The 21,132-nt window shown below is 40.7% G+C and overlaps 1 protein-coding gene across 3 annotated transcripts in view; it reads left to right on the top strand.

The window, feature by feature from the left end:
• The first annotated feature begins 2,230 nt into the window (after positions 1-2,230).
• Positions 2,231-21,132, top strand: part of SLC24A4 (solute carrier family 24 member 4) — a 93,513-nt gene continuing 74,611 nt past the window's right edge. For all 3 annotated transcript variants that reach the window (XM_062637981.1, XM_062637971.1, XM_062637989.1), the window contains exons 1-2: positions 2,231-2,576; positions 4,988-5,098. In XM_062637981.1, the coding sequence (XP_062493965.1) occupies positions 2,420-2,576; positions 4,988-5,098 (268 nt within the window). In that variant the 5' untranslated portion in view covers positions 2,231-2,419. The remainder of the gene's footprint in view (positions 2,577-4,987; positions 5,099-21,132) is intronic.

The raw sequence follows: 21,132 nt of genomic DNA, 5'->3' as shown, positions 1-21,132 counted from the left end.
GAAAGACTCTCTGAAACCATGGCTCTGATCAGACTTATTGGAAGAAGATTATAAACACGTGCCAAGTGGATATTGAAAAATACCCAACAAATCTCTGCAATCCCTCCTAGTGTCATAATTGCTAGATAAATTCTTCATACAGATAACTACAGTCTGTCAGCACCACAACTCTTGTTAAACACAGAACGAGGATCTTCACATTGCCCTCTGAGTGGAAGGGGAGGCTGCAGCCCCAGAGAAGAGGTGATAAAAAGCCACATGAAGAATTAACTCCCAGGCATTATGAAGGCTGACATGGTATGCATGACATCTAACCGTGCAGTGGCATCTCTACTGACATAGCCAACCAACCACTTCACTGGAGCTTAAAGGTCTTCAATGAAAAAATGCAGTCTGCTATAAATAACGGGCCTGATCTAAAGAGCTTCAGCTGCCTTTATCCAGCCTCCCATGCCTCTGCATCTAATTAGCCTGTAAGTTCTTTTGGTCAGGGATGGCTTCCACCATTCTGTGTGTGAGATTTCCTACATGGCCATGGAGAGAAATAAAGGGACATAAACTGACTTGTAATCTTCTCAACTACCTTTTTTTTTTTTTTTGTAGTAGGCAAGAGATTTCAAAGTTACTTTTCCTCTCTTAATAGCTATAAAAGGAGTAAGAAAGGAGACTGGGGCATGTCTTAGTGCCATTCTTCTAATACGCAGTTATTTTCCTGCTTTAACTTAAATCAGAATGTCAAAGGCCCATCTGAGCCTAGATGCCCCTGGAGCTTGCACAGTTAAGGCACACAGATTCCTGTAGCTATGTGCATACAAGCAAGCAACAAGGTTAACATGACTGCTTCTCTTTGGTTCTCCAGATTTGTACTCCCTTTTGTAGTTGGGACAATCCGGCAGCTTCCAGCATGAATCTAGACCAATTCCACACGCAGTGTATACCAAAACACCCTGAGCACTGTGCTGCCACATCTCACTATAGCAAATATAACTCATAGAATCACAGAATAGTTAGGGTTGGAAGGGGCACGTAACAAACTCCCCATACTTGCACAAAGATGGGATAACACTGAGGATTAGTGGTATTTTATTTCTGAATAGTTGCTTTTGTAGAGTGGGATACCATTAGAAACAATGCTAGGTACAAAGTGTTGTATGCTCTTAAGTATAAGGGCAGAGATCCAGAGGAAATTGCCTGAAAGGCCTTTCATTGTAAATCAAATGCTGTATCAAAAAATCAGATGAGTTAAACTTGTTTTCCCTACACAGGCTCCCTGACACACATGGCATTTCTGGATACCTGAAAGGAATACAGAACCAGTGCTGTTGGGAAAATCCCCAGAACTGTTCTCTCATTAATTAAGTAATCACTTAATTAACATAAATATAAATTTTAGATATAAAAAAAAAATAAAGATGTTTTGGGACAGTCTGGAACTAACCACTTTTTAACAAAAGCGGTCATTCCCTTGCCGCTCTAAACACCGTAAGTTCGTTACGGTGTAAGCTACGTACAGCGGAGACCAGGGCAGTGCCGTTTCCCCCCGGCCATGAAGTCCACCTGACACCCATCTCCTAAGGGCAGGTAGAAGAACCCAGGTGCCACCGACACCCGGCCTGGCCCGTCCCTCCGCGACGCCAGGCGCTCCAAGGCACCGCGGCCCGCACCTCAAGCGCCACAGCACCCGCCGCTCCCCGTCCAACGCGACACCGACAGCAAGGTACTTCCATTCAGTTTGGGGGAAAGAATTAATTTGGCCATCTAATTCCGCTCCCCCAGCGGCGGGGGAGGGGTACGTGCGCGTTGCCATGGGTGCCGGAGGAGCACCCTGAAAGTTGCGGGCGAGAGGCGGGGAGAAGAGGGCCGGGCCGGGCGCTGTGGGGTACGGCTGCTCTCCGGGGCTGAGCGGCCGCCCAGCGGCGAGCTGAGTACCTCGGGACTGGTTACTGCCGCGGCGGCGGCGGCTGTTACGCCCACCAGCGGCTGGCGGCAGGAGGGAGGAGGGAAAGGGATAAACTTCATACTTGGCCGGGCGGGCAGGGAGCCGCATGGATGCCGCCGTCCCTCGGCGCTGACTCGCAGCCCGCGGCACGCGGTGGGGCGGCAACAGGAGCGCGGGGCTCTGCCGCGCCGTTTCCTCCTTCGCCGGCCATGGCGCGCGTGGGGCGCAGGGCTCAGCCCGGTCCTTGAGAACGACGACTCGCCCTCCCCCCTCTCCGCTGTGGCGCCGCCGGCCCCCCCCGCACCCCCGCCCGCCGCCACCTGCCTCTGCTTCACTGCTGCCGACCTGAGGCGTCGGGCATCGGCTTCTCCCCGCGCTGTAGCCCGCCCGGTATGGAGCCGTCCGCACGAAGCCGCCGAGAGTGATCCCCGCTCTGCGACCGACCTGCTGGCCGCCCCCTCGGCGCCCGCGCTTGCTCCCATGGAGCTGGACGAGACGCCGCTCGCCCCCCCGAAGACCATGCTGCTTATGCTGAGGAAAGTTCGCAAGAGGCGGGAGATGTTGCTGCAGCAGCTGGGCTTCATCTGCGCCATCCTCTTCTTCGCCTGGTGCATGTCCAGCCTGCTCTCTAGATTGGGTGAGTGGCTGTGGCGGCGGGAGCAGCGGAGCCCGGCAGGGTTCCGGGGGCTTGGCGGGGACAGGCGGCCGCGGCTGTTCCCACTTTGAGTTTCTCAGTGGAAGTAGCCCCGTGGTGGGGCGGGCGAGGCCGGGGAGCAGCGCGGGTTCCTCGGGAGAGACCCCCGTGCCGGGCAGGTGCGTGGCCGCGGTCCCGGCGACAAGAGGCAGTGCATGGTGGCCGAGAGCTACCGAGCCAGGAGTCCCCCGTCACGCTCGGGGGGCTTTGGAACTGGAAGCTGAGGGGAATCGCGGGGCAGCTGAGTGTCTGGGAGCGGCCCTCAAGTAGTTTCACCGCTGTATCAGAACTGGATCCTCTTCAGCCGGTTGTGGTCCCCCCTGCAACTTCAAGCCGCTTTTCATTTTTAGGTTGTAAACCTTCATCAGCTACAACTGCCTCTTTTCACCATCTTTTCCCTCTAACGCCTCTTCCCTTCTCCCCAAAATTACAGTGTGAATTTGACAGAAAATTAGGTATTTTTAGGCAAGGAACAGCGTTAATCTTACGTTTTATAGGGAAAGTCTGTTGCATCCTTTGTGCAAATTGCCTTGTTGGTAAACTGATGCATTTATAACTGACTAAATCATTGCCATTCTTTTATTGTTGTTATTGTTTTTCCTGCCTGCTGTAGCAGTTTGGGCTCAAAGTGTGCAGCTTCAGGCCCTCTTCCTGCATCCCTCAAATACAGACTCTAAGGTTGCTGGGACAGCACATGGATGGGTCTCTAGGTAGGGCTGCCAGCAGTCCCTGAGGGTTTGAGAACAAAGTTGAACTAAGCCCAGATCCTATGTCCACATTTAACGTAAAGAAATCAACATTTTTAGCAGAATTAGGATAGGTCATCTGCTTAAAATAGAGCTGAGGTTAAAACGTGTGCTTTAAGGAAGAAAAATCTGATGGAACTTCTCATACTTTCTCATGCTCTTGTGCTCAAATTGTTGCCTGGGTTGTTTGAGTTATATCTAGGATGGCAACAAGCCATCCATATAAGAACTCAGTGTGTTAGACCATATTAGCATATTGCTCATCTTAGAACTTTTTAGTTGTGGTTTTATAGTATACTGTTGCTTTCTTTATTTAGAACTGTTTGTCATGCCTGTGCCTCTTTTATTTTTTTCCCTTCTTCTTGCACAAGCTATTTATTTTCATAAACTTACTGTTTCTTGAAAGCAAGCACTTGGGGCATGATTATGTTTATGTAGTTTGAAGGGATTTGGTTTTGGTGGTTTTTTGTTTTTTTTTTTTGGTAGCAGATAACAGTTTTCCAGAACTTCTCTAGGTTTACATGAAAAATGTCATGACTAATGAAAGTTTTTAATCTTCTGGGTTATCAGCTAAATCCCTCATAACCTAATTTCTGATGGTATGCTGCATCAGGTAGTTTGTTTTTTTTTTTCAGCTGGCTAATTTACAGTATATTGTATCCATAAACACTGACCATCTGTTCTCTCTGTTTCTTATAATTGTGGCTTGGCATATTTTAGCGAATACTCCAGTCAGGCTAACTTCCAAGCTAGATTTTAATTTTTTTTTTTAATTTTAAGAGTCACTCTTAATACAGGCATTGAATATAAACATTAAGATCAGCTGTGGAAGAATTTTTATTACTACAATATGTTCATTTGAAATGGATAAGGTTGAGTTGGAAGTGATTTAATTAAGAGGTTCTATTCTTCCTTTGATTATTATAATTGTATACCCTGCATTATCACAAGTGCTTCTGTACTCTATTCAGCAAGTTCCACTGAGAATGCTTCTGGAATACAAGTTAAGGCAAAAGCTCCATTGACTACCAAAGAAGTTTGTATTTCTTAAGACTTGAGGGGGTTTATTTTCAGTTTTCTTTGACAAGTTATGCAGAGACCGATATTATCAAGTATACCCAACACGGAAAAGATCAGCCCCTAGAACTTGGAATAAAGCAAAATGTATCTGGAACATGTCCATCTTCATTTTTATTTTTTGAGAAATCAGTAATGTAATTTAATATGTGCAAGTGCAGATGACTAAATGGAAGCGTGACTCTTGCTCATGTCAGCATAGCTGGGCTGGTTTCATCTATAGGAGCTGCTGTGTGTTGAGTGTCACAGGTGCTGGTTTCAGCATTTTCTTGCTCCAGAGTGTGTTCCTGTTGTGGGTCACAGCTAAGTATTCTGATAACCAGAACATGATAACAGCTCTGATACTGCACCTGCATAGCTAGTTTCACCCTTTGGAGCTAGGAGCACCTTGCGTAAATGTGTTAGCATTTGCCCCGGTTGCACTTTGATGTTGCTGCACTAACATATGGATGCTCTGCCCTTGCTAGTGGGAGCATATAGTCCAGGAAAAAATTAGTGACGGTGTGCATAACCTCCTTCTGTTTAATGTAGGCCGAGAATCAACTACTGCAGACAGACGTGTTTTGTCAGAAATATGGAGGAATAGAAGGTTGATGGCATCTCCTAATGGGACACAAGAAGAAAAGAACTGTACAGAACCAGGTAAGACAGGAAGACTTTGCGATGTCATAGAAGCTCTTGAAATGTATTGTGTAGTGCTGCCATGACTCAGCTGCGGAGATCTGTTAGGGTAAACATGAAAGTAGAGAATTTAAAAAAAGACGGGACTGTTCTGTGTAGAACTAAGATTTATTGTACTATATAATGCCATGACTTTATCAAAGGTAAAAATTAATGTATGGATACAAGAATGTTTTGGGGTCAGTGAGACTTGTGCTGACAATTTGATTTTTCTAATTTTGTTTCTTTTGCAAGAAAGATGTTTATTGCTGTTTATATTGCACTGGTACTCTTCTTGAAACTGCATAGCTGAACATGCAGTATTTGAGATACCATCTGAGCACAGGAATTTGTGTTCATTACCATTATACATTTAAGCATATTTTGCTATTTTAATGATAAACTATGTATTGAGAGTAGAAATTTATATTGTATGGAGGGGGAATGATGAGGTAAGTAATATGTAAACGTTGGAAATCATTTTACTTCAGGATATCTATCCTGACCAGGCAATAGTAATTGATTGAGGCCAGGGATAGATGACACATTTTAATATCAGTGTTAGTCCATAATGCTTTCATCTTCCCATCTGTCTTTCCAGTGTATATTTCCTCTCTCTTCATGGCTCTCTGTGGTTTACGGTGTGTGGGAGATGAGACGTTTTGCCAGTGGGACTAGCCAAATAATTTAAAGTTCAGATAATTTTTTTTTTAATGTGACTTTTTGATCAACTTCTGATGACAGCAGAGTCTGTGCCATCTTGCAGACAATGACAGCATGCGTTCTGGGATACTGTCCGCCCCAGGCGCTAGAAGAGTTTAGATCAGTATGCCCCCCTCAGATATGTGTTGTGTAGACTGAGGATCACTAGTGTGCTTAAGTGTTTCTGGGGGAGGGCTGAAACATGATTGCACAAAGTAGGTCCAAAAGCTTTAACTGTATCATCAAAGAGCTTCTCTGTGCTTCTGTGAAGAACTTTGTGGGTTAGCTTGCTCTCGTCTGCATCTGTAACCTTATGATGCTCTTGATTTGTCTGTTGGAGTTGTTCACAGACAAGAAAGAAGACAAAAATGGCATTTTGGAAACATATAACTATTCCTGATTAATAGTCAGAAAACACTATTCTTTCCCACTCCTCTTCCATTTTTCTCCACATACATGGAGAAAATATGATTGGATGTGTCATTGTGACATTCTGAACACATACTTTGCAGCACACGCCAACAAAGGCCACAGAATTGTAGAAGCTTCATCAGAAATATGCCTGTCAAAGTTCTTGATAGGTATTTCCATTTAGGATGAACGAGAACTTTTTATAGCAATTATTTGATAAAACTGCCAAGGGAAAAGATATGCTTATGTGTAAACTGGAATACCAGGAGCAGTGCTAACTTCTCCAGATGTTTAGAACAAATAGCTCACCTCCGTCTATTCCTACAGAATTGTAAGAATAATTGAAGAACAGTGAAATAAATCCAGTTGGATCATTTTCATATGTGTTCTGAAATTCAGGTTGTTGTGCAGTTTTGTCTGTAACCACGAGCAGTGGACATGAGTAGCCCAAATATGCCTCAGGATGCTGAGGTCTTAAGAAAAATATGAGATTTGCGTTGAATTAATGATGCTCGTTCACAGTGCTGGAATTAACCTTTGTTTTTAAGGGTGTTTCTTCTGTTAGAACACGATTTTATAAATCAAATATGCCACAGGATGCAACTGTAGCATTTTTTTAGTAACTTCCTGTTATTCTACAGTTATGTACAGCTTATCTATGTGTATCTTGTGCAGCTGAAGGAGTGATTCAGATGCCACAAGATTGGCTAGATGTAAGATAGCTGCAACTAAAGGGAGCATCTGAAATGTCTGAAATTGATGTTTATTGGACAAAAATGGGTCTGTGAGAAGCTATGATTGTTACTGCTCATAACAATTTCTGTAGATTTGGGGTTTTTGGGGGGTAAGGGTCAGTTTGCTTCCCAAACCAATTATCTGGTAGTGAGAGGTTGAGATTTACCCTGTAATGACCTAAAAACTATCAAAAAGAAGCAAGTAGCATAGTTCATCTCTATGGGAATATGGCTTGTGTAACCCCATGACTGCATCTGGAGAAAGTAGTCCCAGAAAAGGTCAAGAGACTTGATAAAGATAGCATAGAAAATTGGTGAGTGTGGATTTCCAGCTGGAAAGCTTTCAATCATGTGCTTATCCCAATGTACTGAAAACCTCAGGAATGTGCTGTCAAACACTTTAAATGGCTGGATTATTTCTGGTCTTTCTTTTACATCTTCAGAACAGATAGTTAATATGTATAGATGTTGTACGAATACAGTGGTCTCTGTAGGTGCCTTTCAGATGTATTAATTCTTACCTATGTAATTTAGTATCTTCCTTAAGCACTAGGGGCCCTGCAAATGCATGGGTGTGTATATAGTAGTTTTCTTATGTTATGTGGATGTTTTCCTATGTATGTTTAGGATACAAGAACTTCCGAGTACCTTGGGAAATGCAAGTTCTTACTGAGAGCCTATTAATCCTTTCTGTCATTGCAGTGCTATTGCTGTGCTCATTCTTTATTAGCTTCCTACACAAGTCTGCAGCTTTACTTCCCTTTTCCCAAAGGCTTTCACCAAAGTTAATTTACCACTTCACCTCCTTTTTCCTACTTGCATGCAAATAAAAAGATATTCCCAGTTGTCAGGAACTGCAGCTACAGAAGTTTGCAAAACCATGAGAACCTTGCAGTTCATGACCTTGCAAGAAAGGCTTAGCGTTGGTCATATATTTTGGGGAAAAAGATTCCATAGGCTTCTAGAAGTAATATTAAAAGCTCGTGGAAGCTCTGTGTATTAGAAGCTCATGTAGCCTATACTGTCCGAGATTCTCATTTACAGAATAGATCATTTTGTATTGTGTTCTTCTGGAAACGTTATTAATGCTTCTGGGGCCATTGTATCAGAACAGAAAAAGCTTTGAACACTTGGCAATGCCTCTTTAAAAAAGAACCCTGAGGCTCTGACAAGGGAAAGGAATATATATGAGTGTGTGTGTATATGTATGTGTGTGTGTATATCTAAAAAGCTAGGGGGAAAAAGGCTTTCTACACTTGGAGGTTAGAGTGAATGATATTCATGCATATCTTAAAAGGTGCTACATGTTTTTTTTTGTATCAACTATTCTGCAGTCCTAAGGAATTACAGTTTCTATCTATCTCGTAACAGCAGCAAAGGAACTGTAGGTCAGCTGCAGGAGGTGGTGGAACATTTGTGAGCATCGAGTCAGCCTCAGTTCTAGCCTGGACTGAGACAAAATCCGCACCAAGTTAACATGTTATGTAGCATTTTTCTGTTAAAGATCCTTCCTGGCTTGAAACTTCCCCTTTGTTGGAAGCTCCTCTGCCATGAAAAGATACGCCTTTATATTGTTCTGGAGCCAGGCTGGAGGACTTGCAGGTTGTATGTAGTAGGCTCTGGACTTCAAAAATTTCATGACACCCTGGGATTTATGAATTGTGAAATCATCTGCTTCTTTTGTATTGAGTATTTCTCTGGATGGCTGCTGTGGATGTTCCTCTGAGGAAAACCAGACTACCTTTTCTTTGTGGGTCTGATACTTTTCCTGGGTTAAATTCTGTGGCGGAGAGGTTGATCTGACCCTCACTTAAAGCACAGCAGTCAGAAAGGGAGAGTAGCTGTCTCTAGCTAACATATCTCATTAGTTTGCAACCAACTTTTTTGCCTTATCCAAGCTCTCACTTCCATCTGCCACCAGCTCACTAGCTTGCAGTGCCATCTGCCCAGCAAGTCTGATTTATAGCTTCTCTGCTCCAATGGCTTGCCTCTTGTTTCAGAATGTTCCCATGACTCCATATCCTCCTGACTAACATTTCCAGAGCAATTACAAGCTAGGGTGACTGGGTGGTGTGATGTTCCTAACCATGTGATTTTGGGTTGTGTTAGGCTGTTAAAGCAACTGATCTGGAATCCTTTCTGTTGCAAATATTGTGAAGTAATCCCTATATGCAGTGCAGAGAATATTTAAACTAATTGCTGTGAATTAGAAGTGTGTTGGAATATATTTCTGGTAATCCTCTGACACTAGTCATTGACCTGCCTTGAGACTGAAGGAGTTGGTGGAGTTTCCTGTCCAGTGGTTTGTCAACCGTGGATAGTTGATAAGCTACATTGATTTTTAAATAGCTTTAAATTTGGTTCAAGTGTACTTTGTCCATTGTTATTGGTGGGTAAGGATCTGTTGTGGGTTGGGAAAAGGGCAGTGGTTAGCATTTCTTTCTGAGCCATGCTGCCTTTTCCCTTTAGAATTAAAAGGTACATTGTAGCAACACTTCGTTTTGCAGTGAGAGAAAAAAAACTTCAGCCCTCTATGGTGAAATAAAGTGTGTTTCCCAGCAGCATGTGTATAACTGAGTTCTGAGTCGGGATCAGAAATCATTAAATTTGTGTATCTTTTAAACTGTTCGTTATAACCTTGGGGACTCAATGTGGGATGTGATGCATTGTAGAGAAACTGCAAAAGCCTTGGACAGTTTTGTTAACTTACCATGGAGAGTACAAAAGCCTGTTACTTTTCCTACAGAAATCGATGGTGTTCTCACTGACTAAGGAAATCAGGACTAACTCTTCAAAGTAATTTTCCAAAAGGATAGAAAAAGCTATTTCTTGTATGCTTGTACAAGAACTATAGGAATCCTATACTATAGGAAGCATTGATTTCCATCAGTGTTATTGAACAAATGCAGTACTTAGTTAAATGCTTCTTTCTCAGCATGTTGCATTGACATATCCTTTTTTTTTCCTTAATCCTTACAGACACCTCAGTTGATAAGATCATAAACTTTGTGTAATAAATGTTAATTTAAAAATATTTCTGTTGCTGGCGTAATGTCATTTTGTGCTGATGTAAATCCTCTTTAAACAGTGTGATCCTATGTATTTCTTCTAAACAGTGTGCTTATGAGATCAAACTTCAATTTTGTAGCAAGGATAAATGCTCTAGATCCCCACTTTTAAGAAGGTGGTATTAATAATGTTACTTTTACCCTTTGTTTTAGGAACAGTCTAAATTTGTGAGCTCAGTGTGACCTGCAGGTTCTCTTTCTATGCACTTGTACAGCAGCTAGCACAGAAAGACCATGGTCTTATTGAGGTAATACAGAAAATAAGTGTATTATTTTCAAATACTCCTCACTAGACTTCTAGTTAGATTTACTCTTTGCCTTGATGCAATGCATATAAAATGTGCAGCTGTTGCAGTATGATTTACTTATTGATAGTGTGTACATTTTGATTTAAAATATTTCTTTACTCCAGTGTCTCATTCCCTCAAAGACTAGGGTATTTGCCAGCCTTAAATATCCTATTCTTCTGTTGGCCTAAAAGGAAATGAAAAAAAAGGAAAGGTTTAAGAAAAAACTTTCCAGTTGTTTTAATATGTAGGTGCAGTGTCCAGTGAGAGGACATGTTTTTGTATATGCACAGATGCATGTATTTATTTAATGGAAAGACTTATTAACCAACTAGCATGTACCTTATTTCCACAGCCACTTGCCATATGCTTGTGGGGTTTTACCTGTTTTGGGTGGTTGTTTTGGAACAATGTGTGTCTTGTATCCCTGTCTGTGTGTCCCCCCAGCACTGGTGTCTCTGGACTTGCTCTTGTCTTATCTGTAGATGCTGCTGAATGGTAAACTTTATTGATTGTGATCTCACTTGAATGGTTTCTGTTTCCAGGGGGAGACAGATGTGTGACACTTTGAAATCACTTCTAGTGGACTAGTTTAGGGCAAATGGCAGACTTTCAATGGCAAGAGTTAGTTGTGTGGCTCCCAAGGTCTCCTAAACAGAATTTTCACCTAGATTTAGCTTGAACTTCTGGCACTCTTTGCCTGGCTTATTGATGTGGGTATTAAAAGAGTTGGCAGATAGATGTCATTGAGGATAACTGGGAAATGTAGGGTTTTTTTGTTTGTTGTTTTTTTTTTCTCTCCAATTTTTTGTTGTGGTGTTTGGTTTTTGTTTGTTTTTTTTTTTTTTAATAACCCCTTTAGGAAATGTGCTTTGTCTGAAGCTAGAATTTAAAAAATAACTAACCTTCTCTCTGAGTTGTTCGCTTTCTAGCACCATATGAATGCTGGCATCTAAAATAGTAGAAGGAAATGAGACAAACATCTCTCTCGGCTTAGGCTCATCATGCCAGTGTCATCCCATGGAGAACTGAGAAGAGAAAATGAACTCCAGGGTAATTTATCCATTTCCTCAGGTCTGGGTACCAAGTTTGCAGGAAGCAACATACAGTAAATAAGTGCCTGACTAAAATGTGATTTAGAGATACAGTCAAAAGGGCAAAGGAAACAAAAATCCTGTTTAATATATTCCTGTATAATTTTAAATGTAACAAAATGTTGTTTGATATAATCTGTATTTCATATGACTCAAATTTATTTACAGTCTGTTTTGGTCCACTTGAAGCACACAGCGGATAAGGACTTTCGTGAGCCAAGTCTTTGCTGTGAAACCAAGAAGCAGGCTTGAAACAATAACCAGAATTTCTGAAATGTAGCAGTCTCAGAACTGAATTTAACATCTGTGGAAAAAGGCAGTTACTTTCTCTGAATGAAGCAAAACACTCAGGTTGAATGCTCTGGAGTGCTAGTTTCCCATATTAGCCCAGCTCCAGTATTTAGTTGCCTGATTGCCTATATTTCAAACCATATTACCTAAGCATTTCTCAAATGTTAATTTACTAACAGTACAACATTTCTTTTTCTGTGACTGCAGAGAAGTCAGGGAGACAGCAGCTGTGTGAATTAGTGATCTGAGGTCAAAAAGGAAATATGTGGTAGAGTCATAGAATCAACCAGGCTGGAAAAGACATTCAAAATCATCAACTCCAACCATTGTCCAGGTCTGCCAAGAACACCACTAAACCATATTGCTGAGAGCCTGATCTGCTCAGTTTTTGAGCATTTCCGGGGATTGTGATTCCACCACTTCCCTGGGCAGCCTGTTCCAATGCCTGATCACTGTCTCTGTGAAGAAATTTTTCCTAATATCCAGTCTAAACCTCCCCTGGCACAACTTGAGGTCATTTCTTCTTGTCCTTTTACTTGTTACTTGGGAGAAGTGACCAACCCCACCACCTCACTACAACCTCCATTCAGGTAGTTGTAGAGAGTGATAAGGTCTCCCCTCAGCCTCCTCTTCTCCAGGCTAAACACCGCCAGTTCAAAGAATGAAATCCAGATACTTGAGTCTTGACCTAGGCTCCTGCAAAGGCAGTGTTTGACCAGAAGTTTATACTAATATGACTTTCTGAGTCTCCATTCAACCTGAGTTTTGCTGTGATCTGGTATGGAAACTCAATGAATTATATTTTACTTCGGACATACCTGAAATCCCGAATCAAAGATTTCAAAATCAAAGTTAATGAGACTTGGGCATGCAGGTCTCGGTGGTATTGCTGACTGTCTTGCCTTTAATGTGGGATGTGTGTGTTTAGATCTGTTATTCACTAGTATGACCATGCAGATAGACCTTTTTGTGTGGAAAGCTGCTCCATTTTCCACTCAGAAAATTGTGCTGTTGATATAAAATGAAACTGCCATCCTTATCCATGGCAATTTCATTTTCACTCCTTGGTTTCTACTTTATTGTCTGTGATGTGTTACCATGTGCTGCAGTTGAGACAGAAAATGCTGCTGTCTTGCTTTGTATCATGAACAATTGTTACCACACCTCACTTTACTGTTGTAGGAAGTGGGTTGAAAAGGTATTGTAAATCATTCTGTGAGCAATAATACATACTTTTAAGGTCAGCCTAGGACAGAGTCTTTATGAGGTACTGGATTGTTCTGAAGATGTTAAAACACTGCATTCATTACTTTGTCTCTGTGCTGCCAGTATCTTGTCAATCTGTAACTTGGACCACCAATGTGGAGTATTTGGGCAAAAATGGACAAGCACGTAACTGGGCTGCAGGGAAGTAGATTGTGAGAAGCACCTGGAGCTAGAAAATGGCCACCAGAAGCTGCAAGAAGGATAGAGAAAACTTGGGTTTGGAATTGGGTGGTGGAAACACTTAGATTGTTTAGTCATGGAGCATGGAGTTGAAGGAGAGGTGAAAGTGACATAAAGATATGAGTAAAGGAAGGCTGAATTTGGATAATGAACCATGGGGGAATCCTAGGAATAGCAGGGTAAGGAGGCAGGCCCTGGGAAGTAGTAGAGAAAGTGATAAAAAGTATGAAAAATCAATATGCAGTGAGAAGTTTGGTTTTAGTTGCAAATAATCTAGAATGAAAAGCAATGGGAATCTCTAAAAAAGGCTTAAGTTAAAAAGGGGCTGCATTGTAGCCTTGTCTTTGGCACATAACATTGGAAGCATTGACAATTTATATCGAATTTTTAATTTATTTTTTAGGGTTTGTGGGGGTTTTTGTGTGGGTTGGTGGTTTTTTGTTTTTTGTTTTTTTTTTTGGTTTGTTTTTTGTTTGTTTTTTAATGGTTTGGGTATCAACAAAGAACATTTTCAGAGCTTGTACTAATGGCACCATCTAAATATAAAGTAATTTAGAAAGCTTCACCAAAACCAGACTCTCCTGAGCCTCAACCCTGTCTCTGAATCTCAGTGTTAGAGGGTCAGAATGGCTGATTTAAAAATACTCTGAAGTACCATGTGCAATTTCATTACAGTGAATTATTTTTAAACTTTGTTCTGCTAATATTTCTGGTAAGAACCCTCATAATTGAATTATTTTTTCAGAAGTTACAGGTTTTTATTATACATACCTATTATGTGCTCATTAATGCCAATGACATTTTGCAGTATAGATGTGGTTATCCACCTAGCAGGTGGAAAAACACTCCATGAACTTGCTGACAGTTAAACTGCATCGCTCCTGTTCTACAGGAAGACAAGACCTTCAGGCAGTAAAGAGTGATGGTTTCCTTTAGTCTTTAAAGTTAACAGGCGTTAAAGATACTATAGTAGAAAATGTAATAGCTTTAGAAACTGAGTCAAATCTATTCCTGCTGGAACTCTACTGATAGGCTGAAGTGTAGCAGAGCAGACATCTCAGGTAGAACACAGGCCACATATGTATGTGCTCATTTGCTTGTTTCCTATTTTGAACATGAAATTAACAGTTTACTGTTAATGACAGGTACTGCTTTAACGATCTTGAGAGTGACATTCTCTACCTGTAGTGAGGAACACTGGCAAATGTGTCTTCCTGCGAGCAGGAAGATAATTTAGACTCCGCCTGCTTGGTTTCCATATCCTCATAGATTGCCAGAACCTGATGAATTATTTTTCTCCTGCATATGATGTACTCACTTGTTCAGTGGGCTGAGGGTAATATGACTGAATCTATCGCACAGGGGTATTTAAACCTTTGAATAGCAAGATACAAATAATCACAGATGGTGGGAAACATTTAAACTTTGGGAATGGTAGAGTTAAAATGGATGAAATTTATGTTTAGAAGCTTAAAGAGACTGAAATGAAGAAAATAGATTATTTATACTCTGCCATCCTCGCCTCTCCCCCTCCCCGCCGCCTTCCCGCTGACTGTGAATCAGCATGTGCTTTGAATTTTGTGAATTCCTAGCCCAAAAGACAGACTTTTGAAGAGAGAGGCATTTATTCTTCAGAGCTTCTGCAAGCATATCTGCACTGGTGTACACCGCCTTAATTCCACTTTGTCTCCAGCCATGGCAGTTTACAGTAGCTGAGGTTCTTTCTCCCATACAGATTGACTGCTGGATGGTGAGATGCTGTTTCTGGTTTAGCTCCTTGGTGAGAATCTTCTCTTTAAATACTTTTCATGCCTTTGTAAAGGTTGCATTCTTTGCCTGATTATTTCACTCTTCTTTAAAACCCTCCACAGGATCTTTGGCTACTGTTGTCTAAAATTGTAAAGCTTTTTTTAACCTTCTTTAGCCTTTTCACAAGCCTTCCTCTTCCCTCTTGCTGCTTGACTTTGTCTGCTTGCTTTACCTGCTCCAAAATTTTGAGATGAGTTTCTAGTGTCCATTTGCCTTTTCTTGTTGTGTTTATGTCACCCCTTGCAGATTCTTATGTGAAAGAAACCATCAGGAATATTATAATCTTTTTTGAATCTCGCTTCATGAACTATGAGTATCATGGTGCTCTCAGGAGATCATCCATCCAGGATTGGCTAGACAGAAGAAGTCAAAGCTAGCATATTAATTAGTCCTGTTTCAGTCATGCATAGAGGCTAACTGAGAGTGGAGGGAGGAGGGTCCCTGCAGAGCTGTAGTGTTGTCTGTCCTTTTTGCGAGTTGCAGTGGCAATCCCTGAAAGTGCCTACTGGAAATGGACAAAAAGACTACTGAAGAAGGCAAAGAAACTTGCCCACAGCCTGAAGAAAGAGTCAGTAGCTAAGCTGCATTTTTCCTGCCCTTAATCATAAATTGCAGCCTTACTAAATTTATAGAGGCTAGAACTGTTGCCGCTACCATCATCACCTCTCTGCTCTCCTTCCTGATCTTGACTTGACTCTCTTTTTGCGCCTTTTTTTTTTTAATGAGAGAAGTAACAATAAAGATAATTTCCCCCCTCCTGTATGTTTTTACAAAGCCTAACAAGGGGCACCGAGACTAGTTACTAGTATAAATGGGGCAAGGATATGCCCAGAACTGCTTCAGTGTGCTGAATGCTTTTGATTTACAGTGATACGTAAAGGTTGTCGAGGGAAGTAACCAGCTTGCCTCTAGGAAGTGAAGTGGTTACCACTTCCCAGCCAGTTACATGAGGCAGCTGAATTACACATTAAACAGCAGTCATTTCTTCTCCTCTGCATAGAGGGAGGAGGACTGATGGAGGAATCTTAGAACATACAGATCTTTTCAATTGCTCCACAAGGGGGTGAGGAGATACCTGCCAGGCCAATTTATGGCCAGTTGCTATTCACAGAGAAATTGAAAAATTGTCACTAGGAAAATTGCTGGCCTGTGCTGTTGTGATGGTTCTACCACCAGGGAATGGGTTTTGGGACCACTGTATAAAACACCAACACTCCTTTGCCATACCAGGGATAAAATGAGCAACTCTTGTTGCTTGCAGTCTGAGAAAGGAAGAAAGTAAGTTCAGAGGTATTTTGTGTGAGCAGTCCTGTGCATGTGCCTCAGAGGTTTTTGAATATTTGGTTTTCTTTTTTAGTTTGACTGGGGTACAAGGTGGTGAGGGGAGGCTTTGTCTGGGCCATAACTGACTTTTGAGTGCAGAGTAAGTACTTGAGATTTGAAGTAACTCAATTATGTTTTTTAATTCTGCATGGGTTTACTGTAGTTATTTGATTGTTCGGGATTTATTAGGAACAGCACCTGATGGGAGAGTTCTTAATTGGAAAGGCTGTCTGGGATCATCTCCAGAACTGCTTTAATCTGTGGATATTCAGGGCAACTAAGTTTAGTAAGGACTACTTAGGTAATTAAAGGTTGGAGCTGGGCTGCTTTCTCTGCAAGACAACAGACTGGTAAAGGGAAGTTAGTCAACTTGATTCAGTGTTGTCTTATGCATAGCACAGAGTCTGGTATCACTCAACTCAGTTTGATTTTTCTAATCAGCTATGGGCTTTTGACAGTAGAAATAGTATTAGTCTTCATGTAGTCCTGGAGGTAGCAAAACTAACACAAATTGCTTATGCAGAAAAGAGTACTTGTAACTCTATGAAACAACTACAATATCCATTTTGCACTCTGGTCTCAAATTTGCTTTAAATGGAAAAAAAAAAAAAGCAGACTGGCTAAAGAGTAAATAAGTCTCTGCTAAACAAGTACTTGTGAAATTCTCTTAACTGTTTCACCAGTTTGTACCCATACAAGTAGGTGCAAGACCAGTTTGCGCATTTAAGAGACATTACACTAAAAAACTGAAAGTTGCTGTGATCATACCAGCACTTCAGGGTCTTTAAAAGTACTGTGTTTCTATAAGATCAGTAGCTTTTGAAATTGGTCAGTTTTCATGGAATGCATGAAATTATTTCAGAATCTTTCAAAATTTGATGTTTTCTCCCACATTCTAGCCCCTGCAGGATTGAATACTATAACAAATGCAACTAGCATTACTATTCTTTTGGGAGGAGATTGCCAATGGGATGGGAATAGTGATGCATATACTATAGGCTGCTTAATGAATGGAATTATCATCTTAACTACTAGAATTCTTCCCTTCCATCTGGTAACTGATTCCAGGTATTTCTGTCCTACCACATTGCTGACTCTAGACTGGACTCTCAGAGTTGAGCACTGCTGTGAGGATATGAGGAGGAGAGATACACTTCTGCCATGTTTTTGACAGGCGCCCAGCTATGGTCTGTGGACCAACTCTTGTCTTTTTCCAGAGGGTTTTCAGCTGTAAGAGGCAGCACATCTGATAACTTGTGAGAGAGATGAGGACCTCCTGTATCTAAAGAGGAGGGTGGAAAATGGCCGTGGTAGACAACACTGATGGTGTGCCTGTGTGTGCTAAGGCACTTAGCCGTGTGACATTTAACTGTGCTCAAGCTGTAGCATGGAGTGATATCTCATGGTTCTGGACTGTCTACAGACATAATCCAAAACTGACATTGATTGTTGTTATAAAAGATTATCATCTGTTTTGAATATAAAACTAAGTTCAGTCACTGTATGAAGTGGAGACAGTTTCTTGTTCATTGTGTTTGGAAGTTTTGCAACAATATCTTGCCTTTTTGTAAGTTACAATATGTCATTTCTTTTAATGACTATTTTGATGTAGTAGCTGAAGTTTGTGTTCAGTAGTTCTGTGCATTGACTTGAAACATACAGGGCAGCATATTATCCTTACACACTGGCCTTACTGCAAGAGACTCATATCCAGTGTTTCAGTGTGGCATGGGGACTAGAAAATCCCCAATTCTAGCGCTGGCTGAAGCAGTGACTGCCCCTTGTGATTTTCCCCTATATTCCTTCACTCCACAGAATTTCTTTTTTTTTTTTTTTTTTTTTTTTCCCCAGGGAGCAAGAAATAGATTGAATGCCATTGGGGAACCTAGATTCCTTTATCTGTTCTATGCGTATTAGCCAGATAGATTGGATGCAGAACATGAAAAGCATCTTTATAATAGTAAGTCTTGTTTCTCAGCAGAGAATGGAGATGACTGCCTTTCCCAGTGGTAGATTTGCACCTACTTAGGTGCTACAGTGTAACATCTGATTTACAGTGAGTATAAATGTGGGGTAGCTTGTCAGTGAGGCACCTGTTTCTTATCCTCAGATTATTCATTGCATTGCTCCAGTTCTTTTTCCTCTGCAAAAATACCTTTCCTCCTTTTCTGCCTGTAAAATCCATCTTTTAATATGGGAAAACCAAATGTATTGCTTGTTTTAAAATAGTGTATCAGATTAGGCATTTACAGAACTAAAAATTCAAAGTTTTACAGTCACTGTGTTCCTAATGAATGCATATATATTCTGCTAGCAAATATATTTGTGTGTAAAGGCAACAACAGTGATTCTTTCACAAGGGTTCTTTATGTAAATGGTGTAGCATATCCTTCAGTCACTAGTTGCACAGTGACTTTATACACTTAATCTTGGAGAGGCAACTTGGATCGTATTATTTAACAGCCATGAATAAAAGCCTCTTGGCAATTACGAGATTAGCCAGAGTTACACTATGTTTTGATTCTTTCTGAAGTCTGATACCTAAATGCACGTATGCTTTGACTGGATGTGTGCTTGACTTGTTTTGCCTTATTCCTTTTTTTTTTTTTTTAGAGAAAAGGTCTGTTAGGTGAAAAATTGTTGAAGAATTTAAAAGGCTTAAATTCCATAAATTCCATGGGTATTCCCTCAGATGCTGCTATGAGTGCAAGGCAGCTTTACCCATGAAAAATAACAACAAACAGGAATAGAAATTTAGCTTAACTGGCTGTTGAGCTGTTTGGTATATGTTTCATGAGAAAATAATTCAGGTGATTTGATTTATTTTGAAACAAACTCGGGAATGGAGTGTGTTTTTTTTTTTTTTCTGGGAAAACATTCACTCTCTGGTATATGAAAGTAGAAGCAAGTAATGTTGTCTTGGTTATAAAAATCTCTCAAATATTTTTGCTTTGGTTAGGTTTTCAGAATCATGTCCTTTCCTTCCCATCCCCCCCACCAGATCACCAAAAGCTCTAGAGTATGATGCATTATTGTATTCACTAGTTCTTGACTAAAACATTTAACTTTATGACGTAAAATAATTTTACGGGGGGAAATATCTGTCAATTCAGATGCTTGAAAATAGGACCAGGTTGGCTTTCATACATCAGCACTGCTATTTCTTGATGTTGTGTGACAGCTATTGATGTGATGCTAGAATTTAAACTTCAGAAAAAGCTGATTAGTTTAAACCTCCCACATAACACTGAGGACAGGCTGGAGTGACAGCTGAAGTGACCCACACAAACATGGTTGCACTTCAGTATTACAGCAGTATTCCCATCTCTCAACTATTAGTCTAAATGTATGCCTATATTAGAGGTTTACTTTTGGTGTCTGGGTTAATTTTTCATTTAATTGACATTCTTTTTGGTCCACTTTCTGGAAATTGAGACTATGGAATGGAGTTCTGCAGTTGAAGTACTAGCACATAAACAGCGGTCCCTGGAAGGACGTTTTTGACTCAGGACAAAGCTGTCTAGAACTGGAAGTCACAATATCGCATACTACAGTGCATTCACTTCACTCTGAAGAGCAGACTTTTTAAGTATACTCACAGTGGATCTAATTCATGATTTCACGTTGTTTGCTCAAGCAAACATTTTGATTTTGTACAGGATTTATGCACTTTAAAATTAAACATGTAATTAACCTGAAGTTGTTGACCCTGTCTTGAACTGAGACATTTTCAGTGCCTTGAGAATCCATCAGGAAGGACCATGCATATTTCAGTACGTGTTCAGGCAAAATGAGGATTTAGACTTGTGCAGAAAAAAACAAATCTGTTTTTGTTGTTGGTTGGTTGGGTTTTTGCATATGCGTGTTTTTTTTGTGGGTTGCTTTTTTTTTCACCCTTTCTTCAAAGGAATATTTTAGTATTGTGGCCCCACTGGCCCTTCAGAGCCACAGTTTACATAAGTAGGACTCCTCAATACATAGCAAATGCATCATTGGACTGCTTCATCTAGTAGGAGCTAAGATCTTGCTATTATTACCTGCAGATGTTACCTGTATGGAAGTTCTCTGATTTACACCAGGGATGATAACAAGCTTAAGAAGCACTGCTGCTTAAAGTGGGTAATGGAGTTTTTATATGTCTTTGTTATATTTACATGATCTGTAAAGCTAGTGTGTGAGCTGACCATCTAATGACCTTTAAAAATGCAGCCTTTGGAGAGATGAAGAGGGATTTGTTAGTTGACAGATTTGTGCTAGCAGGCTGCAGGTTATTTACAGAAGTCTGGAATTTTGTGCTCTTGGATTTAAAGAATACTGTGTAATGCAGATCAAAGCAAAGTATTAAAATCTTAATTCCACTGAGAGAAATATCCTTTATTTTGGTATTTTCAGAGACATTATTTTTAATTTGTGTTACTAATGCATCTTATAAAAGAGAAAGAATTTAAAGTTTTCCCTTAATTCATTGTGGAACTATTTTCCTTTCACATCAAGACTACGTCACAGTCTGTGAAGCTTATTCATGATTTTAAACAGTGAAACTTGTGATATTAAATTATACAGAATCACAGAGTTGCTGTCAGGTGTTTGTATTTCCTTCACTGATTACATACTGAAAATACTGATGTGCTCAATTTTGTCGTTAAAGTACTGAAATATCCCTGTGTCATCAAAATGATTAGAAAGCTTATAGATAAGCAGGAAGAAGGAGGGGAGCCAAGGGAAAGGACATTTCAAATCTATTATTGTTGCTGTTCAAGAGGAGTGTTTAAATCAGTACAGATGGAAGATGCTAAAATGTGTTTCTGTGGACTTTCACAACCAATTTAAAATTCATGGGTTATACATCTG

This window comes from Pezoporus occidentalis, unplaced genomic scaffold, assembly GCF_034315485.1.
Source record: "Pezoporus occidentalis ecotype Australia unplaced genomic scaffold, CSIRO_AGI_Poc_V1 ctg115, whole genome shotgun sequence".
Taxonomy (NCBI): domain Eukaryota; kingdom Metazoa; phylum Chordata; class Aves; order Psittaciformes; family Psittacidae; genus Pezoporus; species Pezoporus occidentalis.
This window is presented reverse-complemented; position numbering and strand designations above follow the sequence as displayed.